A 19,053-nucleotide genomic window follows, 5' to 3' on the forward strand; every position below is an offset into this window, starting at 1 on the left:
AGGCTCAGCTTTTGCCACAACTCTAAGAGAAACGGAAATAGATTGACTTGACTGAGAATGAGGTAGATGGGTGTAGAGGGATCAGCGAAGGGTGTATCGTACATAGGGGACCTCCACATCCTCGCCGCTCTCGTCCTTGCAGCACAGCTCAAGCACCAGTGCTTGAACGTGGTGTCCCAGCTGTCGCTTTGATACTCATCTCACTATTGCTGTCATCCTGGGGTGAGGAAAAAGAGGGTCAGGGAAGTAGAAAGTGAGGAAAGGACTTACGGAGACAAATAAAGTAAGGAGAACAGTGAACATGAGTTGCATAGCTAGCTGATGCTTCCCACCCCAGGCAGGACCTGTTTCTGCTTGCCCACTGGCCCAACTCATGGCTGATTCAACCGTTCCTTGAGCTTGCTTGCTGTCATGAAAAAGGAGTAGAGCATGGATACACCTCGGGACAGCATGGTGATCTCTAACTTGTGCTCTGTCTGTGGAGGGTGGAAAGGAGGAGGGGCAACAATGTCACTGGGATGGACAGTACCAGTAACCTGGGCAACCACCACCACAGGTGCAGTGAGTGAAGGGGCCTTACCTTAAAGTAGTCAAGGAACTGCTTGAGGGGCATCTCTTCACCATTAGGCTTCAGCCCCTGTAACTCAAAGCGATCCCACAATGTCCACTGCTGGTTATAGTACTGTGGGACAAAGCACAGAGTAAATCACAAAGAGTGAAATGGGAGCAAGCCGAGATCACATGCTCCTCTTTCTTTCACGAACATGCCAGTTCCATTCCTACTTTGCACAGGTTCAAACAATGAACAAAGGATACACAAAATTAAAGAAAGCCTCTCACCTGGTATGATGAAAACTAGAGCCAGTTCTACGGAGATAAGATACACACAACCTCTACCCCGCCCCCACACACAGCATCACTCACTGATGGGTAACACCAAAGGTTTCTATACAAGCAAGCCCTTACCTGGTGATGGTGTGGGGCAAGGGGCTCAGAGAAGCTGAAAAAGGGCAGGGCCAAGCTGATGAAGCTGTTCTTATAGGACTCAAGCTGTTGGTGTCCCTGCACCACCTTGTACCGCTCCAGACATGCAAGGCCAACTATAGCTGCTGTGGTTGTGGCAATGGCTGGAATGATCTTCCCTGCAATCAACTTACTCTGTAACACAGAAGGTGATGAGCAGAGGTAGTTGTTAGAGATGTTCAAGGTCTACAGAAGAGGTCAAATGTGGCAGACTCAAACTTGGAAAGGGGTGCAAGGTTAGGTCTATTGTTACCTTATGCCGGTCTGCAGGGGGAATGTTATAGTTCTCCGCCCGGAGATTGGATGCAGCCACAATGAAATCCATATGAAAGTTGCTGTCATCATCCTATTCTGAGTGGAGACAGAGGAAGAACAGGAGACACAGAGTTAAAGGAACAAAAGGTTTCCTCGATACTGGGGACTGGAGTATATTCACCTCAATTACCTGCCAGACCAGCCACAGTGGCAGGCCTGTAATCCCCACAAAAGCTTAGGATAGCTCAGCCCATCCTACTACACTGTTGAAGGTCCCCATCACAGCACCTTCTCAAAGTTGATGGGGTACCTCTTGAACCCAGGGAGGCTCTCTGGGCTGGGCAGCATGGCCTTGAGCTCTTGCAGGTGGTTATCATCTGCAGAAAGGGAGGTAGTACATGTTAGTCCTTAGATACATGTTAGATCCCAGGCCAGGGTCTGAGGTGAAAGCAGGAGTCCAGGGTGGGGCAGAGATGTTCAGGCAGATAAAGGATTTGAAAAGGAGACACATCATGGGAAAGAGTAAAAGGAAGGGGGAAAGATAGGGCAGAAAACACCTCAGAAAAGAAAAAGGCAGACAGGTGTGTGGGACATGTAGATATATCTAGAGCCACTGAGGGAAAGAGATAAAGCCACTAAGAAAGGATGTAGACAGCAGCACTAATCATAACAGATAGGCAGTGAAAGCAACCGAAGTTGTTCACTGATGAATGAGTGGATAGAAAAACATTATCTATCCATCCAATGAAATATTAAGCCTTAAAATATTTAGCCTTAAAATCCATTCAATGAAGTATTAAGCCTTCCAAAATGGAAGTCTACTATATTTAAAGATGGTTAAGATGGTAAATCTTTTGTGTTTCATACCACAATTTTTAAAAAAAAGGATGTCAATGGGAACATACTGAAAAAGAAAGACATAGAGAGAGAAGGGGAGACATGAAGGAAGATATAAGGGAAAGCAGGAGACAGAAGGATAAAAGATACAGAAAGGGGCATTGGGGGAAAATGCACAGACAGGAAAGAAGAGAGTAATATGAAATGGGATAAACCTGAGAAAATTTGAAGAGGGAGACCAAGGGGAATAAAGCTGAAGATTAAGAGAATGTACAGAGAATGAGAAAGTACAAAATACCTGAAAGGGAGACAGGTAGGGAGATATATAAAGAAAATATACAAAGAGGAACATGAGAGAGTAGTTATTTGGGAAGGGAAATGCAGGAAATATATGAGGAGGGGAGAGATATACAGATGAAGAAATTGAAGGATATACACAAAGAAGATAAAACGTACTGGAAGACTTACAGAGCATGAGACAGGATAGGGGAGAGGGAGGGAAATTTGCGTTGGGGGGTAGTTATAGATGGAGAGATGAGGAGGGCTATCTTGAGAGGGAGATGAGGAAAGATATATGGAGGTTAAAAACAGGATAAAGATGCATACCGAAGGAAGGTGGGGAGGTGGATGAGGAGATCTATAATGAAATGAACCAGGGAAGAAATCAAGGCAGAGAGACTACTGGTAAAGATCATATCCATTTGTCCCTGCATACAAACACAAAAAGAAACAGAGGAAAGAACAAAACAAAGCAAACACACACACAGAAAAGAGACAGACAACTGGTGCACCTGAGAGAGAAAGAGTGGGAAGAACAAAGTAGTAGCACATCAGAGAATTTGCCTCAACCAACCAACCTTATTTTAAATTGGAAGAAGCAAGGACCAAAGGACAGTGTGGATAAATCTCAGGCCTGAGATCTCAGAGCAGAGCCAGTGGCAAAACACAAGTACAGAGGAGGCTTGCATAGATAGGTGATAAGAAGGATGCTAGCTGTAGGCCAACTAGTTAAACATCCTCACCAACACAGGAAGTGGTCTGCAGCTCCTGGTCAGAAACATGCATCTTGACACCAGACTTCGGGGTGAACTCAGGGACCTGCACAGACCGAATGAGTATGGTCACAGCAGCTCGGTCCTGAGAGCCCCTCAGCCCATAGGTCTGGGCAAACAGGCTGGCAGCAGCTATCACGTAGTCCAGATGCAGGGGCTAAGAGAAGGCAAGGTATGGAGGGGTAAGCATATCAGTACTCACCTAAGGAGCTGCAGCCTCCTTCCCATCCACGTACCCACATTTTACCCGACTGTCGGGGACCCGAGGGAGGAGACTTACACTGCTGACATCAAAGATGAGCGGGTGTGGACAGCGTTTAGGCCCAGACCAGAAAGGGGCTCCTGAGCTTGTAAGCTACGAAAACAGAAAGATTGGGGGCAGTGGGACCTGAAAGGAGAGGTCTTTCTGATAATTGTGACTCCTCATTTTCAAGCCCGGAAGTCCCAACTTAGTATCGCTGGGCACTCACTTTGTGCCAGACGCAGAGCTATTTATGAAATGTGTATGGATTGCCAGGCATGTACTAACATAATTAATTTATTAACTTAATAAATATCAATTAGCCCTCATAAAACTCTCATGAAATTAGGTCACCATTATTCCTACTTCCTACATGAGGATACTGAGGTACAGATAGGGAATACATGATTAGTCCCAATATCAAATGCAGTTGAGACTTGAACCCACCTCAGTCCTGTGCTCTTAACACCAAAATTTCTCTTCTACAATCTCTATAGCCCTGACTGGGAATCTGGAAAGACTCATCTCATATCTAAGGGAAATAGGTACCAAGTATCTTGCTTGAGAGAACAGGGATGGGCAGGTAGAGGAGAGGGGTCGGGAGGAATAGGTCTTAGACTTCAAAAATCACTCGCTTGTTCATTTTATGAGATCTCTGGGACTTGGTGGGCTTGCCACAACTGGATTAATTGCAATGAATCATGTCAAAAGCGTGTAGCAAACCGTTTCCAGTAAGCCTATTCTGACAAATGGACCCCACAAGAGTGTAACACCAGGTTCAGGGGAAAGTTGTGCAGCAGCCGTCTGATGTTGTTGGAGTACTGGGTGTGCCAGTGGTAGTAAGCCCAGGTCACACAGTCAGCCCATGTATATGGCCGCTGAAGCACCAGGCTGTGCTGCACAGCCTCCAGCACCTACAGGGGTTGGGTGCCTGCCAGGTGCAGTGTTCTCTACACAAATGTTGAATCTCTATCAAGAATTAGAGGAGACACAAACTCCAAATTACACAGTGATCCCAGAGTGAGCTTAACTCCATGAAAAGTCAGTCCTGACTCCCAAAGTTATAAGGCCCAAGGAATCATCAGTTTATTCGAAAAGTAGGCCAGGTCCTAAGTGTTACACTGGTTACAGAATGCTTTGACTGACAGGCAGGAGACAGGGTGAGTGAGGATTTGGACAGAATTACTCACATTAGGTACTGGTTGACGTTTTCTGCTGGCTGCTTGAAGAGACCTTCGAACTCATCCCGAGCCCAATGCAGACAGAGCAAATAAACACTACGTGGGTTATGGGAAACAAATATGTTTCTGTAGGCATTAGGAAGACCATCAGGAAATACAGCAAATAGGAAAAGCATGGCTGCTATGGGAGAACAGAGGAAAGAAGCCCTCCCAATGTGACTCCTCAAACTTGTCAAGCCCCCACCACTGCAATTTAAAAACCAATGATCTTAATCTGGGCAGAGGTTAATACACAAGCGTAGGGACTTCCCTGGTGGTCCAGTGGTAAAGAATCTGCCTTCCAATGAGGGGACATGGGTTCGATCCCTGGTTGGGGAACTAAGATCCCACATGCTGTGGGGCAACTACGCCCATGTGCTACAACAAAAGAACCCACAAGGAAGATCCAGCATGTCGCAACTAAGACCTGACACAGCGAAAAATAAATAAATAAAATTTAAAAATATTTTTTAAAAAAATACACAAGTGTACATCCATGCAGAATTTATTAAGATGCACACCTTACCCTAGGTATGTCATGCCTCAATAAAAGAAAAAGTTCACACCAAGAATAAAACATGAATGATCTCCACACAGGTTCTGGGGAATGGGCAGAAAGTAAGATAGAGGTTTGCCCCATGAGAATTAGGAGGTCGATAAATAGTCACTGGTGAAGTGATCTGGAGGATCTTGATGCTGGAAATCCAGGTTCAAATGCCAGCTCTGCCACAGTTTTGTGACCATCAGGTATATCTTTACTCATGTATCCTCATTTCAAAAACATACACTGTAACAGTAAAACCACACCTCATGGAGTTAATATGAAATAAGTACACATGTGTATATTTAAAGCTTAGTTTGAAAGTCACAAGGACATATTAAGTGTAAATGCTTTACAGAAGTCCTGTGAGAGTTACTACTGTCATTCCAATTTTACAGATAAGGAATCTGAAGCATGAAGAGGTTAAGTCCAAGGGCACGTAGTATATTTGTTTTAAAAGCCTTTTTATTGGCCTTTCTGCATGCCGGGTACAGAGAAACACAGTGATAGAACCATAACCTAGTAGAGGTTTTATATATATAGAAATGAACACACACACACAAACACATCTCTTTCTCTCTCCGTCTCTCTGTATCTACACACACACACACACACACACCCCTACACACACACACACACACACAACCAACATGGGATGTATGGACAGGGAGAAAGACACATACTGAACTGACTCCACAAGTATAAACTCATCCATTCTGGAAGGAAAAGTGACAGACTGAACTGTTACTGCTCATTTTCTTCCTATTCCCATACTTCCTAAACATAGCCTCAAAGACTGCATTAAGAATCATTTTGATAAAATGATGGTTATTTGTGGTTTGAAAGGGGACTGTAACTAGGGCTAAGTTCTGAGGGCCAGTTAATGGGGTGCTTTTACTTTGTCAATCTACATGATAGGTATGGTGTTTTGTATGTATGTGTACTATATAAACACAACTATGCTGACAAGCTATCAAACATATTTTGGGAAACAATTAGAAAATTAGTCCTAAATGTGGACTTAATATTAGAGATATTTAAATAACTAGCAGAGATGATATTAAGTTAATTTTGTTCAACAAGAAAATAGTATCCTCTATACAAAGAAACATATCCTCACTTTTTAGATATACACTTCTTACATAAAGTATTTTACATGGTATAAATAATACTTCCCTGTATGTTTCCAAAATAAAAATTTCAAGTTAAAAAAACATCATTTTGAAAAGCTTAGGCTGCTAGGTTTAAAGTGAGTGAAGGACAGTTAAAGAGAGGGCAGATGTTACATACACTGAGGCTTCATCATCTGAAAAACAGGAGTTTGGTATCTGAGACACTCTCCAGGTACCTATCTGTTCCACCTCTTTCTCCCTGCAAGGCTGATCACCTGCAAAGTGTGCTCGATGGCATTCGGGAAGTTCTTCAGTGTGCAGATGGGGATGGACTTCTCAAGAGGGTCCTGGCTGGAGCTGTATGACTCTGTCAGGAAGGGGATAACCACTTGCACATTACCCTTGGTACCCAGTGTGCCTGACTCCAGAAGTGGCTTACGGTAGTACACACAGCAGTGGTCCATATACGTGTCTGTGAGAAAGCTGCAGCAGGTGAGGGTGGGGAAAATAACATCAGGATAGGACACGGTGACACACACTCCCTAAAACACACACATTACTCTCCCCTCATCCTCACCCACCCGCGAAACTCACGGGCATCCACATTGTCCAGGGCATTGGCCACACCATCCAGGTTTTGGAAGAAGTTATCATCATACACATGCTCTGTGTCAGGGCCCACACAGTTCTGATGGCTCATCACCCATGATGTGTGGATTTATCTGGCTCACAGCTGCAGCAGCTGTTATCAGACTTCAATTTCTGGGTAGGGATGGAGAAACAGAACGGCCATTCATATAATCACCCAACAAAACTTTACAGAGCTGTTCTGAAAATTGATTTATGTAATGATGCACAAGACCTAGGCTCTGAGGTCAGGAGGCTCTGTGGTCTATGACAAATGCCACACAGCTTGGGCTGGGACAAATGGGGAATGGGGTGAATAAAAAAGGAAAACAGTGATACAATAGGAGACAATGGGTTGAATATCTGCTCTTTTGTCTACCGAACATCCATTGTTTTTTTTAGTTACTAGCACTCAGAGTTGGAGTGCATTCACCCAAAGAAAACCAAGGTCCTCTGAACTTACAAAAACAAAAAGGATCCTCTGAAAGTCCAAGTCAGATCACATTCCTCTCCTTCTCAAAACCCTCTACTGATTCCCACTTTCACTAAGGGTAAAATGAGCTGGTCCCTATTACTTTTACAACTTTCTCTCTTACCATGGTCTGTCTCTGTCTCTATTCCTTAAACACAGCAGGCATATTCCAACCTCAGGGTTCTGCTCACACTGTTACCTTCACCTGACATACTCTTCCCTGAGATTTTTTCCTCTTCTCGTATATCATCTTTAATTCTCTGTGGAAATACCACCTTTCCAATGAGGATTTCCTTTACCACACTGCAAACCACCCTCTCATGGCACTTCCAATTCTTTATCTTGTTTTTCATTCTCGCCCCTACACAGTATTTTTCACCTTCTGATGTTCTAACCACATACTGTGCTCTTGTATTTATTATTTGCTGTAGCAGTTGTCCAAAATAACGATCTTAAAAAGAGGTGTTTTTTTTTTAATGTGATGCACAGCTATCAAGATTTCCTACATTAGACATTTAAACTCAGAAAATTTTAAAATATTATTACTCCATTTAAAAATGGGAATAATTCCATTATATGGTACAAACATTATGAAAAAAAACTCCAATACAAAACTTTAATGACAGGAGTCAAACTGTATTTACAGTTTTGCAAATTTGTTTTAAGTTATATAATATCTTAGAAGATAGCTGAATTTTCATTATCTACTGCATTTAATCTATTACATGTTTTGCTTGAAAGATGTAAGGGATACCCAGCCTTACAGAAAAATGTTTCAATCACATTTTCAGACGAATGTTGATATTTTTTAAAAAATACATCAAAACTTGACAAGTGATAGTACTTTAAAGTTTAGTTGCAAGGTGAAATACTGAATCCACATCAATACCCCCTGGCTTTCTCTGTATTTTGAATGGTTCTTTAGTTAATGCACAATTCTGTACCATCATGAACTGGTCTGGTCATTTGGAAAATACTGTGTCTTTGGGTTAGGGACAGCCTCCTAAAGTAGAGTGGAAAATTACCCTTTCACCTGATAAAATGAGGATAAAAAGGACATAATGTCTTAGTATTCTTAAAACAGTTGTGATCTTTTGGATTTGAGGAAAGAGTGCTGTCAACCTCCACTGCTTTTGAGAATCTCTCATTTACTATGTCTTCTCACTAGACAAAAGCAGAAACCTTTCTTTTGCTATCTTATATATTCTAACTACTTAAGTATTACCTAGTATTTGCATGATAACATGAAAGGAAAGATAAACACTGAGCAGGCAAAAATAACACTGAGCTTTACAGAAGACTTCCCAGATAGATCCCTCTATAACCTAGCTTCTATAGTTCCACATTAGCCGTAACCAAAAACCAAAGGAAAAAAAAATGGGTGGGGACACGTGTAAACTCACAAATGAAAGATGTAGTAAGTTCTCAATAAATATCTGCTGGAAGAAAGACTGAATGGTAGAGAAAAAGAAATAAGGGAAGAACTGAAGGAAAGAGAGAAACAAAAAAGTCCTAAGGCAGTACGACAGATAACAAGAAAAAGACAGGAAAAAAGTGAGAAACAAAGCTCAACCACTTACCATGTCCATTCCACTCACCTTGACATCCCAAGCCTGGAACAGAAACTGTCGATTCAGATTGGATTTTTCTATGGTGTCCATGTCTGTAATGGTGATTGCCCCGCCCTCCCCGCAGCCTAGCCCTATCATGGCAAAGTTCTTGAGCAGCTCACAGCCAATGGCCCTGCACCCACCTGGGAGGTGGCCAAGAAGAGAGACAGAAGATGGTTAGAGTCACTGGGGTAACAAAGCCACTCATCAGTCCTCACTCCCCCTGGAGATGGCAAGAGAGGGTAAGAGGATCTACTACTGCATATTTAAGTCCCAGGGCCAAAACAATCCATGGTCATCTAAGGAAAGAGGCACAAGACCAGGGAATAAAGGACCTGGTATGAAGAAAATGGAAAAGGGATGAGATGAGGGTACAACCAAACACCCTCCCTTGTAAGCCAAGAGGAGACTCCAGAAGAGGTGGCCAGAGGCTAGGGGACATAAAGGTAGCTTTTGACCAAAAGGATCTCTCACCAAGAAGTATCTCTGCTTGCCCAACTTCTCTTGCAGGCCAGAGCCAAATACAGCCACCTGCCCATCATAACGGTTCTGGCACTGAGTCATGTGAAGGGAAGAGAGGGTTAGAGAAAAGGCACCTTTAAAAGAACCATAATAATGTCTTCTCCATGGGCCCCAATCACATACTGGAAGGCACCGGTCCTCTGTAAAGGCCTCTTTGTCCTCAGGGAGACACTAAACGGCATCAAAGTACAGCCACTGCATAACAGGCATAAACTTTCCAGAGCAGGCCTGAGGAGGGGGTAAGAAAGAGGAAATGATCACTGGTTAATCAGAGCTGGACAGCAAGTAGCAGAGCCAGGAAGGAACCTGGCCCACTCCCAGCACTGTCCTCCACTCGCACTGACCTTCTTAACCTCCTGGGCAGCCACACCCCTAATGAAGGAATTTATGGGTGCCAGATCCCCAGCAGCCACATAAGCCAGCTTCTGGATGAGGTCTTCATCCAGACTGTTTTGCTGCACTGCTGGCAGAGCTTGGGCATTCACAGCCTGTGCTAGGGTCACCAGTTCTGTTGCACCCTCCTGGAACAAGAAAAAGAACAAGCACACCACTGTGGGGAGAGGGAGAGGTAGAAAAACTAAATAGATGAAGACACATAGTGGAGCTTTGGTTCAAGGACCTGGCTGGCTTGCCCACCCATCTACCTCATTGTGGGGCCGAGGGGGCTGGCCATGCTGAGCACAGAACTGGTGCAGGGCCTGAAAGCCAATGTGCAGCTGCGGAGGGCGAGAATACTTGGTAAAATCTGTTATCACAAAGTCTGGCACTGCCAGTGAAGTGGGCAAGGATTTCTGTGGAGAGCAAGATATCAGAACCAAAAAAAGTAAAACACGTAGAGATGCCTGGAACCATACAGCACACCCTCCTGCTCATACTCACAAAGCTCATCTTCTTAGTTACTTTGACCTGACTGACAACGCCTCCACAGATATAGTCACAGAAATTGGAGGTATCACAGATACTAAAGGTGTAGGGAGCTGGGGGATGAAAAGAATGAACGGTTATGTGTCAATTCATTCCCTCCCAAGATCAACAGCACTATCAAAACAAAAATGGGAAAACCTCCCACTCCATTCCTCCCCCAACCCCCTCCCCCATACAGTGGGAGTTTTGTGTTAACACATGTAAGCTATTATATATAGAATGGATAAACAACAAGGTCCTACTGTAGAGCACACAGAACTCTATTCAGTATCCTGAGATAAACCATCATGGAAAAGAATATGAAAAAGAATGTATATATAGATAACTGAGTCACTTTGCTGTAAAGCAAAAAGTAGCACAACATTAAACATTAAATCAACTATTCTTCAATTAAGAAATAAAAATAAGGTATAGTGCATCATAAAAAACCAACAAAAACACAATGCTGATTTCTTCAGACAGCACAGGTACCCTATGTCTAAATACCACTCTAGAGAAAAAGAAGTAAGCCCTGAAACGATCCAATGGCAACTACATAATTTCTCTAGAACAAACTCAAAAATATTAAAGGAACACAAAACGCAACTCCAAAAAGCTAACATTCACAATTACCTTCCATCCATCAAAACTTACCAGAACATGGATCTGTGGCTTTAGTTTTCATCAAATTTGTAAATTTTTGGCCATTATTTCTTCAAAAACTCTTTCAGCCCACACCTTTGTTGGGAATTTCTTTGACATGTGAAATATATGTATAATAGTTGTTTTAATGTTCTTGACCAGTGATTTTACATAACAGATGTGATTAACAAATTAACACACAAGAAAAAATTAGGAGATTTAACAAAGCAGAAGAAACTATCCGAAATACAACAAAGAGGCAGGGAAAAAGACAAAAAAGTCAAGTGGCCTAATATACACATAATTGGAGTTCTGGAAAGAGATAATGGGGTGGCAGTGAGCTGCGAAAGTAATATTTTGAAAAAAACTATGGCCAGAAATTTTCCCAATTTGATAAAACTATAAACCCATAGTTAATATAAATTTAATAAACTGCAAAAGAGACACGGAGAAAACTATACTAATGTATATATCATAATTCCATTGATTAAGATCAGTGATAGAGAAAATAAGCACATTAAATACAGAAAAACAAGGATAAGAATAGCAGACTTCCTGTGGAAAATAAGGCAGGAAAGACAATAAAGCCATGTCTTTAAAGCAATGAAATCTAAAATGCTACACCCTGTAAAAACATCTTTCAAAAACACAGGCAAAATGAAATTTCAAGCATTAAAACGCTAAAAGAATCACCACCAGCAGACTCCATTCCACAACATATGTTAAAGGCTTTCTTTGGCAGAAGAAAAATGGCATCAGATGCAAATCTAGAGCCACAGAAAAGTATACTGGAAATGGTGATATGTGGGTAAAAATAAACTTTCTTAAATCTTTTCAACAGTATAACAGTGAAGTCAAAAATAATGTATTGAGAAGTTTATGACATAAAATATACGACGATAGCAAATGGTGAACCAGAAAGTGGAAACATTTTGTTGTAAGTTTTTCTTTAATATGTGCGGTGATGAAGTATTACTTAGAGATTGTTATACTATACACTCTAAAACAGTTTAAAAAAAAAAAAAGAGATATAGTCAATGGGCCAAAAAATAATAATGGAATCAAATACTAGTGGTATAAACCTTTTCTGCCTGTAGCTCAGTTCACATGTCTTTATTAAGGCTACCTGGACACATCTCTTCTAAGTCTCAAGTCAGATTTCAGAGAGGCATCTCCTCTTGGACTTTGGTACAAGTCAAATGTGTCACCTCTTCGGCTGTGGGTCAGCCCACACCACAGGGACAATTCTCTGTTTGATCTGGGCAACCATTTCTTGCCCCCCAGTCTTGGCATACCCAGGACTTTGATCTCTAGGGGACTGATGCCATTGAGTTCATTCATGCCCTGAACTTCTGTGAAGGAGACGAAGTCACCGCTCTCAAACCTGTGTCGGGCTTCATCCAGGCAGGTTACAACACCAGGGTTGTCCTGGTTGGAAGAGAAGTAAAGAAAGCCTCAGAGGTAGGATCAGGGTACCAGGAGCATAAAGGAGAACTATGGCTACCCACATGCCTATCAGAACCCCTGGGGCCAATCTCCTTACCTTGGTAACCATAGATATCATAGCACTGAGAGGCTGTTCCCCATTGGAGTCCGTCAGGATCATCTCCTCTCCAAAGTCACAGAACAACTGCCCGTAAAAGGAGACAACAGGACTGATGCCTGAGACCCTTAGACATAGTGAATACTTCCTAAGAAAGCTTAGCCATCACTGCTGGCAATCAGTGCTCATGCCAACTGGGGAGAGGTGAACATGGAGAATGGAAAACCTGGTGGTCTGAGAGTAGCATTACAGCACTGGGAGCCAGGGGGTCTTAGCCTGGGCTTGGAAGGAGCTGGGGATAAAGGAAGAAGCAGGCACTCACCCAAACAGACCCCGAGTGTCTGCCACCACCAGCTTGATTCCATGGCTGTGACAAAACTCACCCACCCGCAGCTGGTCCTCCAAAGGAGAGTTGGTAAGGACCACCACCTGTAACAAGAAGGAAGCTCATGCAAAGGGACTGGCACTGGGGTGAAGGGAAATAAGAAAATAAAGGAGAAAGGCAGGCCAGGGGTTGGCAGAATGTCAGGACTAAAGCTTACTGGTTCAGACCTTTTCTACAAATATTTACAAAGTATGTGTGTCATACTCAGTGAGGGTAAAACTCAATGAAGAGAAATATGAAACCCCAGACTATGACAAGAAAAGTAAAACAGTATTAGGAGGACAGAATTTGAAGACAACTAATCCACTTATTTGAAAAACACCCATTCCTGCCTGCCTACAGCCCTGCATGTCCTGGGAGTCAAACAATGAGGCACAGTCTGTTCCCAGTTAAAGTTTGGGTTTATCCCCAAATCCTACACTCATTTGCTTCAATTCTCAAATAAAACAAAACAGAACAAAGCAAAGCCTGCTCGGCGATGATTGGTAGGGCATCTTTGAATTCCCTTCCTTATTCACCAGGATAAGTTCCTACTGCTGCATCAGGAGTTCCAGTGCCCAAGTTCTCTGGGAAACCCCAGCGCAAGCACCCACAGGGCTGGTCCATTAAATAAATACTGAACAAACCAACCAGGAAAAGGATCTGAGGGTGTAAGTCAGGAGGCAGGGTGATGCTGCAAAGTACCTGGAAACCACTAAGGAAGTCATCAACAAGGGCCCCAGTGTAGGTGGTGACAGGCACATAACTGTTGAGTTCAGCAAGGCGGGGCTGTGATGCCTCAGCCCGGTTCTTACCAATGTCCTCCTCCCTTAGGTAGAACTACAAGAAGATACAAGAAGGAAAGAAGTGAAGTGAATGCAGACACCAGGGGGTTTGGTGCTTGGGCAAGGGGAAGGGATCCAGGAAGAGGTACCTGGGATGAGAGGTCAGCCCACTGGGCAGTGCCCTGGTCATGGAGGGTGGCAGCTTTGACCCCACCAAGGATGATATTCTTCGCAATCTCCACCCCTAGGCCCTGAAGGCCCGACACCAGCACACTGGATGTCTGGAGATGCTTCATAGCCTCATGGCCCAGGACATACCTGCCAGATTTGAAGGAGACTCTGGGTCAGGGCTTGGCCCACCCAACTCTATCCTCTCTGTGCCCCTCTCCTGCTTCACATTCCCAGGCTCAGCCAAACTCACAGCTGCCGGGAGTAAAGACCCTCATCTACGTCTGTTGCACTGCCTGTTTTGGGCATTCCCTAGGAATGGAGGGGAAAAAAGTTTCAGCAAGACAGCAAAAAAACGCTTAAATAAGAGGTACTTTCCCACCAACCACAATACCATCCCACCTCCAAGATTTAGGGAAAAGACACTCACGTTGGTTGGTTCTGATGGCACTTTGAACATTACAGAACATGCAGAAGGGCAATTAGAACTTGGTTTTGGATCAGGTCCAGACATACAACGTTTCTTCGATTGTGGCAAAGTGGACATCTTTAGAAAAAGGGTCAGAGGTGAGCCAGATACAGGGAGGCTTTTCTGTTTTGTTAGTGGTAACTCTGGTGGAGAGAAGGACTTAAGTACTAGCATCCTCATTTCAGGAACAGAAACATGAAGACATGCTAGGTACTAGAGCTACTCTGAGAGGGAGGAAAGAGGAGGCTGAGCTCAGACAGCTGATATTCCCTAGGAATGGAGGATAAAAAGTTTCAGGAAGATAACAGGCTAAAAGACTGAGTGAGCAGACACTGGCTAGATTGTGAAGTCTGGCTGGACTTCTGTGACTAATGATGCAGAGCACCATGCAGGCTGAACAGATGCCGAGAAGGGGATCTAGTCTGATGGAAGCGTGCTGGGGGAGGGGTTGTATAATAATGATATAGGGGCCTATGAGGTTGAAAGCAGAAGTTGAGGGCTTCTGAATGAAGATATTGGCACCTTGAAAGGCCCTAGGGGAGACTATAAGGCAAGATGTGGAGTAACAGGATCTTAAAAGAAGGTAGGAAAACCTGTTTGCTTTTGAATGCACAGGTAGAGCCCTGGGCAAGACTGTGAAGGTGAGTCTCTGATAGGGGTGGTTAGAACCAAAATCTGAAAGGGTCTATCAAAACCTGGTGCAGTGATGGGGGCCTGGGAAGCGATGTCTGGCAGATTATGTATCTGAAGAATTCCTACCTGGTATCTGGTCCCTTGGGAGCTTCTGAGGGCAGTTACTTGGGATTATCTGGAAAGAATTCTGAGACGATGGAAAAGGGGTGTATTTTCTAACAGCAGATATTGGGTTAGTAGTAAAACATTTTAGTGAAGGACAAAGTTGGATTCGGAGGTGTTTCTGATGGAAAATGCTAAAATGGAGTTTGGGAAGGTCAACAACTAAGTAGAAATTCTGGGTGTAGGGACATTTCTTGAAGATGCCATAGACAGGAAGGTCTTAAACGGCAGGTAATAAAGGTCTTTAAACGGAAATGCTAAAAAAAATTTTTAAGTAGAAATGTTGCATACAGAGTGATCTCTGACAGACGAGACTACCAGGGTGAGATGTGAGGAAGGGGTCTCTGAGAACGAGTCAGGGTCTGTGGTATTCCATAGTGTTGTACTTTTTTAGCTCTGAAAGGTGATTAGGAGGAGGAAAAAAGGGAGTGAAGTGTGAGTAAAGATGTTAGAGAAAGATCTCTTTTAGGGAAATGAGACGGAAACAGACCTTGACAGGGCTCCGGTTCCTCTTGGAAGCTGTGAGGATAGTAATTTTGGTTTAAGGTCTTCAATGTAATACATTGACTGGGAATATTGAATCTGGTGCTATAACATGCTAGATCTGTGAGGGAATAAGGTTCTTGGCTAGATATGTTGGACCCTAGACTTTAAAGGTAGGAACTGGGCTTCTGGAGCCCTGAGGTCAGATTCCAGAACACAGGGAAGAAAGAGTAACATCGGCCCCGCCCCAGCAACCGCCCCCATGCCGCCTCTTCCGCCCAGTTAGCCACCTCCAAGACCCTCCCGAAAACCCTGCCCGGGGAGAGGTGTCGAGAAAGGCCGTTTGTTACAAATGCCCGTTCCCAGGGTCGCTCCGCCGCCAACTCCAAGTGGAGCCGAAGCCAAGCCCGGCCGCCGCCCTCTTTTTACTCCTCCTCCCCCGCCGACTGGCTGGAGGAGAGCTGCAGACGCCGCAGCCTTACCCTCTTCCACTGACCACGCCTCCTTTACCTCAACCGCCGAGATAAAGTGGCGGCCGCTGAGCCGGAAGCCCAAACAAGAAGTTTGGTCCTACTCGCCGTCGCACCGGTAGTGAATCACTGGTGACGTCAGCAGCCCTTGTGTGACTTACTACGTGTGCTGCCGGCAGAAGGAAAACAGCTCCATCTAGTGGCTGCATCAGTAAAATGGGTATAAGCTGAAACACGCATCGTTACATCTCTGAATCACTCTGAGGGAAGACAGCAAGCTAGAGAAGTCGACTTTTGGTCTCGAATTATACAAGACTCTACGTGTTAACGGCCTGAGTGGAAGTCCGTGCCGAAAGAGACTTGCAACAGAGGCATATGAAACCAAACGGGTGCTAAAGTTTCCCGGAACTGCTTATGGTTCTTTTTAACAGCACATATTTTAAGCATTTAAAATTTCTGCTCTGCCACCTGAGCGCTCTGATTTCCATTACCACTCCTGAACTTAATAAGTGACTAGGGGCCAATGCCTCACTGTCCTCTTCTATACAACTGTGATAACAGCAGCCACCTGATATGGTCGATATGTTATGAAATTTGAAATATTATGTACATGGAAATAAGATAAAATGAATAATCATTATTGTGTAAAAAGTTTACAGCAATGCGGTCTATGCACTAAACACTAAATGTTAAGTTTAAATATTAACGTAAAATTTATATGTTAATACATGTTTTCCTATTAATATGAAATTGATTATGGGTGAAGATATACCCAGGCACCAGAGAAACCTCCATTTGGGGACATGATTTCATAATGAGGCCTTGAAACACCCTTCCAGAGTGACCCTGAAAGCATAATGCTAATGTTACCAGTGCCCATGAAATAAGAAAAACACAATACCAAGTCATCATAGGCACCACCATTTAACAAACCTCCTGATATACAATAAGCACCCAATGCATTTCTATTGAATAATCATAAGATATGACATTAACTGTTTGCTAATATACAGTACACCTGTGTCTTTGACATTTTGCCACTGGCATGCTCAGAAAAACATCTGGTAGAGTACACTGTAAAAAGATCTGGTCCCATGCTTTTATTTGTGGAAACTTTGATTACTAATCCAACCTCTTTGTTACAAGTCTATTCAGATTTTCTAGTTTTTTACTTAGTTTTAGTCACTCTGTTTTTCTAGTAATTTGACTATTTCATATAGTCAAAAGTAATGTCCAAGCGAATTCCTAACAATTCTGTTTATTTCTGTATGGTTTCATAGCAATTTTATCTTACTCATTCAGGTTTTGGTAATTTAGTCGTCTCTCTCTCTCTCTCTTTGTTTTTTCAGTCAACCTAAGGTTTTTCAATTTTAATAATCTTGTCAAAGAACCAACTTTTGGTATTTGTTGATTTTCTTTACTCTTTTTCTATTTATATTATTTTATTTATTTTTATACTAACCTTTATTATTTTCCTCTTTCGCTTTGCTTTGGGGTTAGACTTTTTTTTCCAGTTTCTGAACTCTTTCTTCCTTTTTATGTAGGCTTGCGTATATGTGTGTGTGTGTATGTATATACATACATATATATATATATATATATATATATATATATATATATATATATATATATATATATATATATTCCCCTGGGTTCTGCTTTTGCCATATCCCATGTTTTGGTATGTTGTGTTTTATTTTCATTCACTTCAGAGTATTTTCCAATATCCCTTGGACACTCTTTGACTCATTGATTACTTAGGAATGTGCTGTTTAATTTCCACATATTTACAAGTTTTCACAATTTCCTCCCGTTATTGATTTCCCATTATTCATTCCTGTGTGGTCAGAGAGCATATTTGGTGTGATTTAAATTATTGACACTTGTTTTATGGCCTAACGTAAAGTCTATCCTGGAGAACATTCCTAGTTCACTTGAAAGGAGAGTGTATTCTTCTGTTCTTGGGAGGAATTTTCTGTACATGTCTGTTAAGTCCACTTGGTTTATATTATAGTGTTGTTTAGGTCTTCTGTTCCCTTTGTGATCTTATGTTCTGTCATTTATTTGGATATACTGTTGAACCTATTTATTTCTCTCTCAAATTTTGTCAGTTTTTGATTCAGGTATCTGGAACTGTTTTGTTAGGTGACCATATGTTTATAATTCTTACGTATTTCAACAGATTTACCCCTTTATCAATAATATATTATTAATCTAATATAATAATATAGTAATATATACTGTCATTTGTCTCATAAAATTTTTTATTTAAAATCTGTTTTGTCTGCCATTAGTATAGTCACTATAGCTCTTTTTTGGTTATTGTTTGCATGAAACTTTTCTTTGCCACTTTTTACTTAAAATCTATTTGTTTCACTCTAAGATTTGTCTCTTTGACAACATGTAGTTGGTCATGTTTTTAAAAAATCCATACTGCCATTCTGCTTTTTAATTGGACATCTTCTAGTGTACCATTTTTATGGTCATTTGTTATTGCTTTTACTATATACATTTTAGAGTCATTTTGTTAGTGGTTGCTCTGGAGTTAGGTTGTTATAAATTAAACTGACAGTTTCTAACAATCTAGTTCAGATTAATACCAACTTAATTTCAAAATATGAATTTTTGCTTTTATGTAGTTTATCCCCCTTTTTCATGTGTTGTTTTTATCATAAATTACATCTTTATACACTTTATACATCAGCACCAATTAATAATTCTTTTTCCTATGGAGTTGTGTTTTAAATCTGGTAAGAGAAAAAAGTAACTGCATTAGTTTACTATTGTTGCTGTAACACATTTCCAGAAATTCAGTGGTTTAAAACATTACAAATTGTTCTCTTGCAATCCTAAATGTTAGAAGTCCCAAATCCGTTTTACTGGGCTAAAGTCAACATGTTGGCAGGGCTGGGTCCATCT

General features: G+C 42.2%; 1 protein-coding gene across 1 annotated transcript; it reads right to left on the bottom strand.

Moving 5' to 3' along the window:
- Positions 1–9: 9 nt before the first annotated feature.
- LOC137757638 (ubiquitin-like modifier-activating enzyme 1) lies at positions 10–15,134 on the bottom strand. The gene is given in 27 exon segments (XM_068534240.1): positions 10–217; positions 345–476; positions 581–682; positions 967–1,158; positions 1,277–1,369; positions 1,567–1,655; positions 3,138–3,324; positions 3,448–3,522; positions 4,182–4,377; positions 4,599–4,663; positions 6,557–6,753; positions 6,876–6,984; positions 6,986–7,027; positions 7,029–7,043; positions 8,979–9,133; positions 9,449–9,545; positions 9,636–9,740; positions 9,857–10,033; positions 10,157–10,303; positions 10,392–10,489; positions 12,353–12,485; positions 12,601–12,687; positions 12,919–13,029; positions 13,670–13,804; positions 13,899–14,067; positions 14,171–14,229; positions 14,348–15,134. Coding segments are annotated over 26 exon segments (3,159 nt in total). The 5' UTR covers positions 14,567–15,134; the 3' UTR covers positions 10–217; positions 345–371.
- Between the last annotated feature and the right edge of the window lie 3,919 nt (positions 15,135–19,053).

Source organism: Eschrichtius robustus, chromosome Y (genome assembly GCF_028021215.1).
Source record: "Eschrichtius robustus isolate mEscRob2 chromosome Y, mEscRob2.pri, whole genome shotgun sequence".
In the NCBI taxonomy this organism is placed as follows: Eukaryota; Metazoa; Chordata; class Mammalia; order Artiodactyla; family Eschrichtiidae; genus Eschrichtius; species Eschrichtius robustus.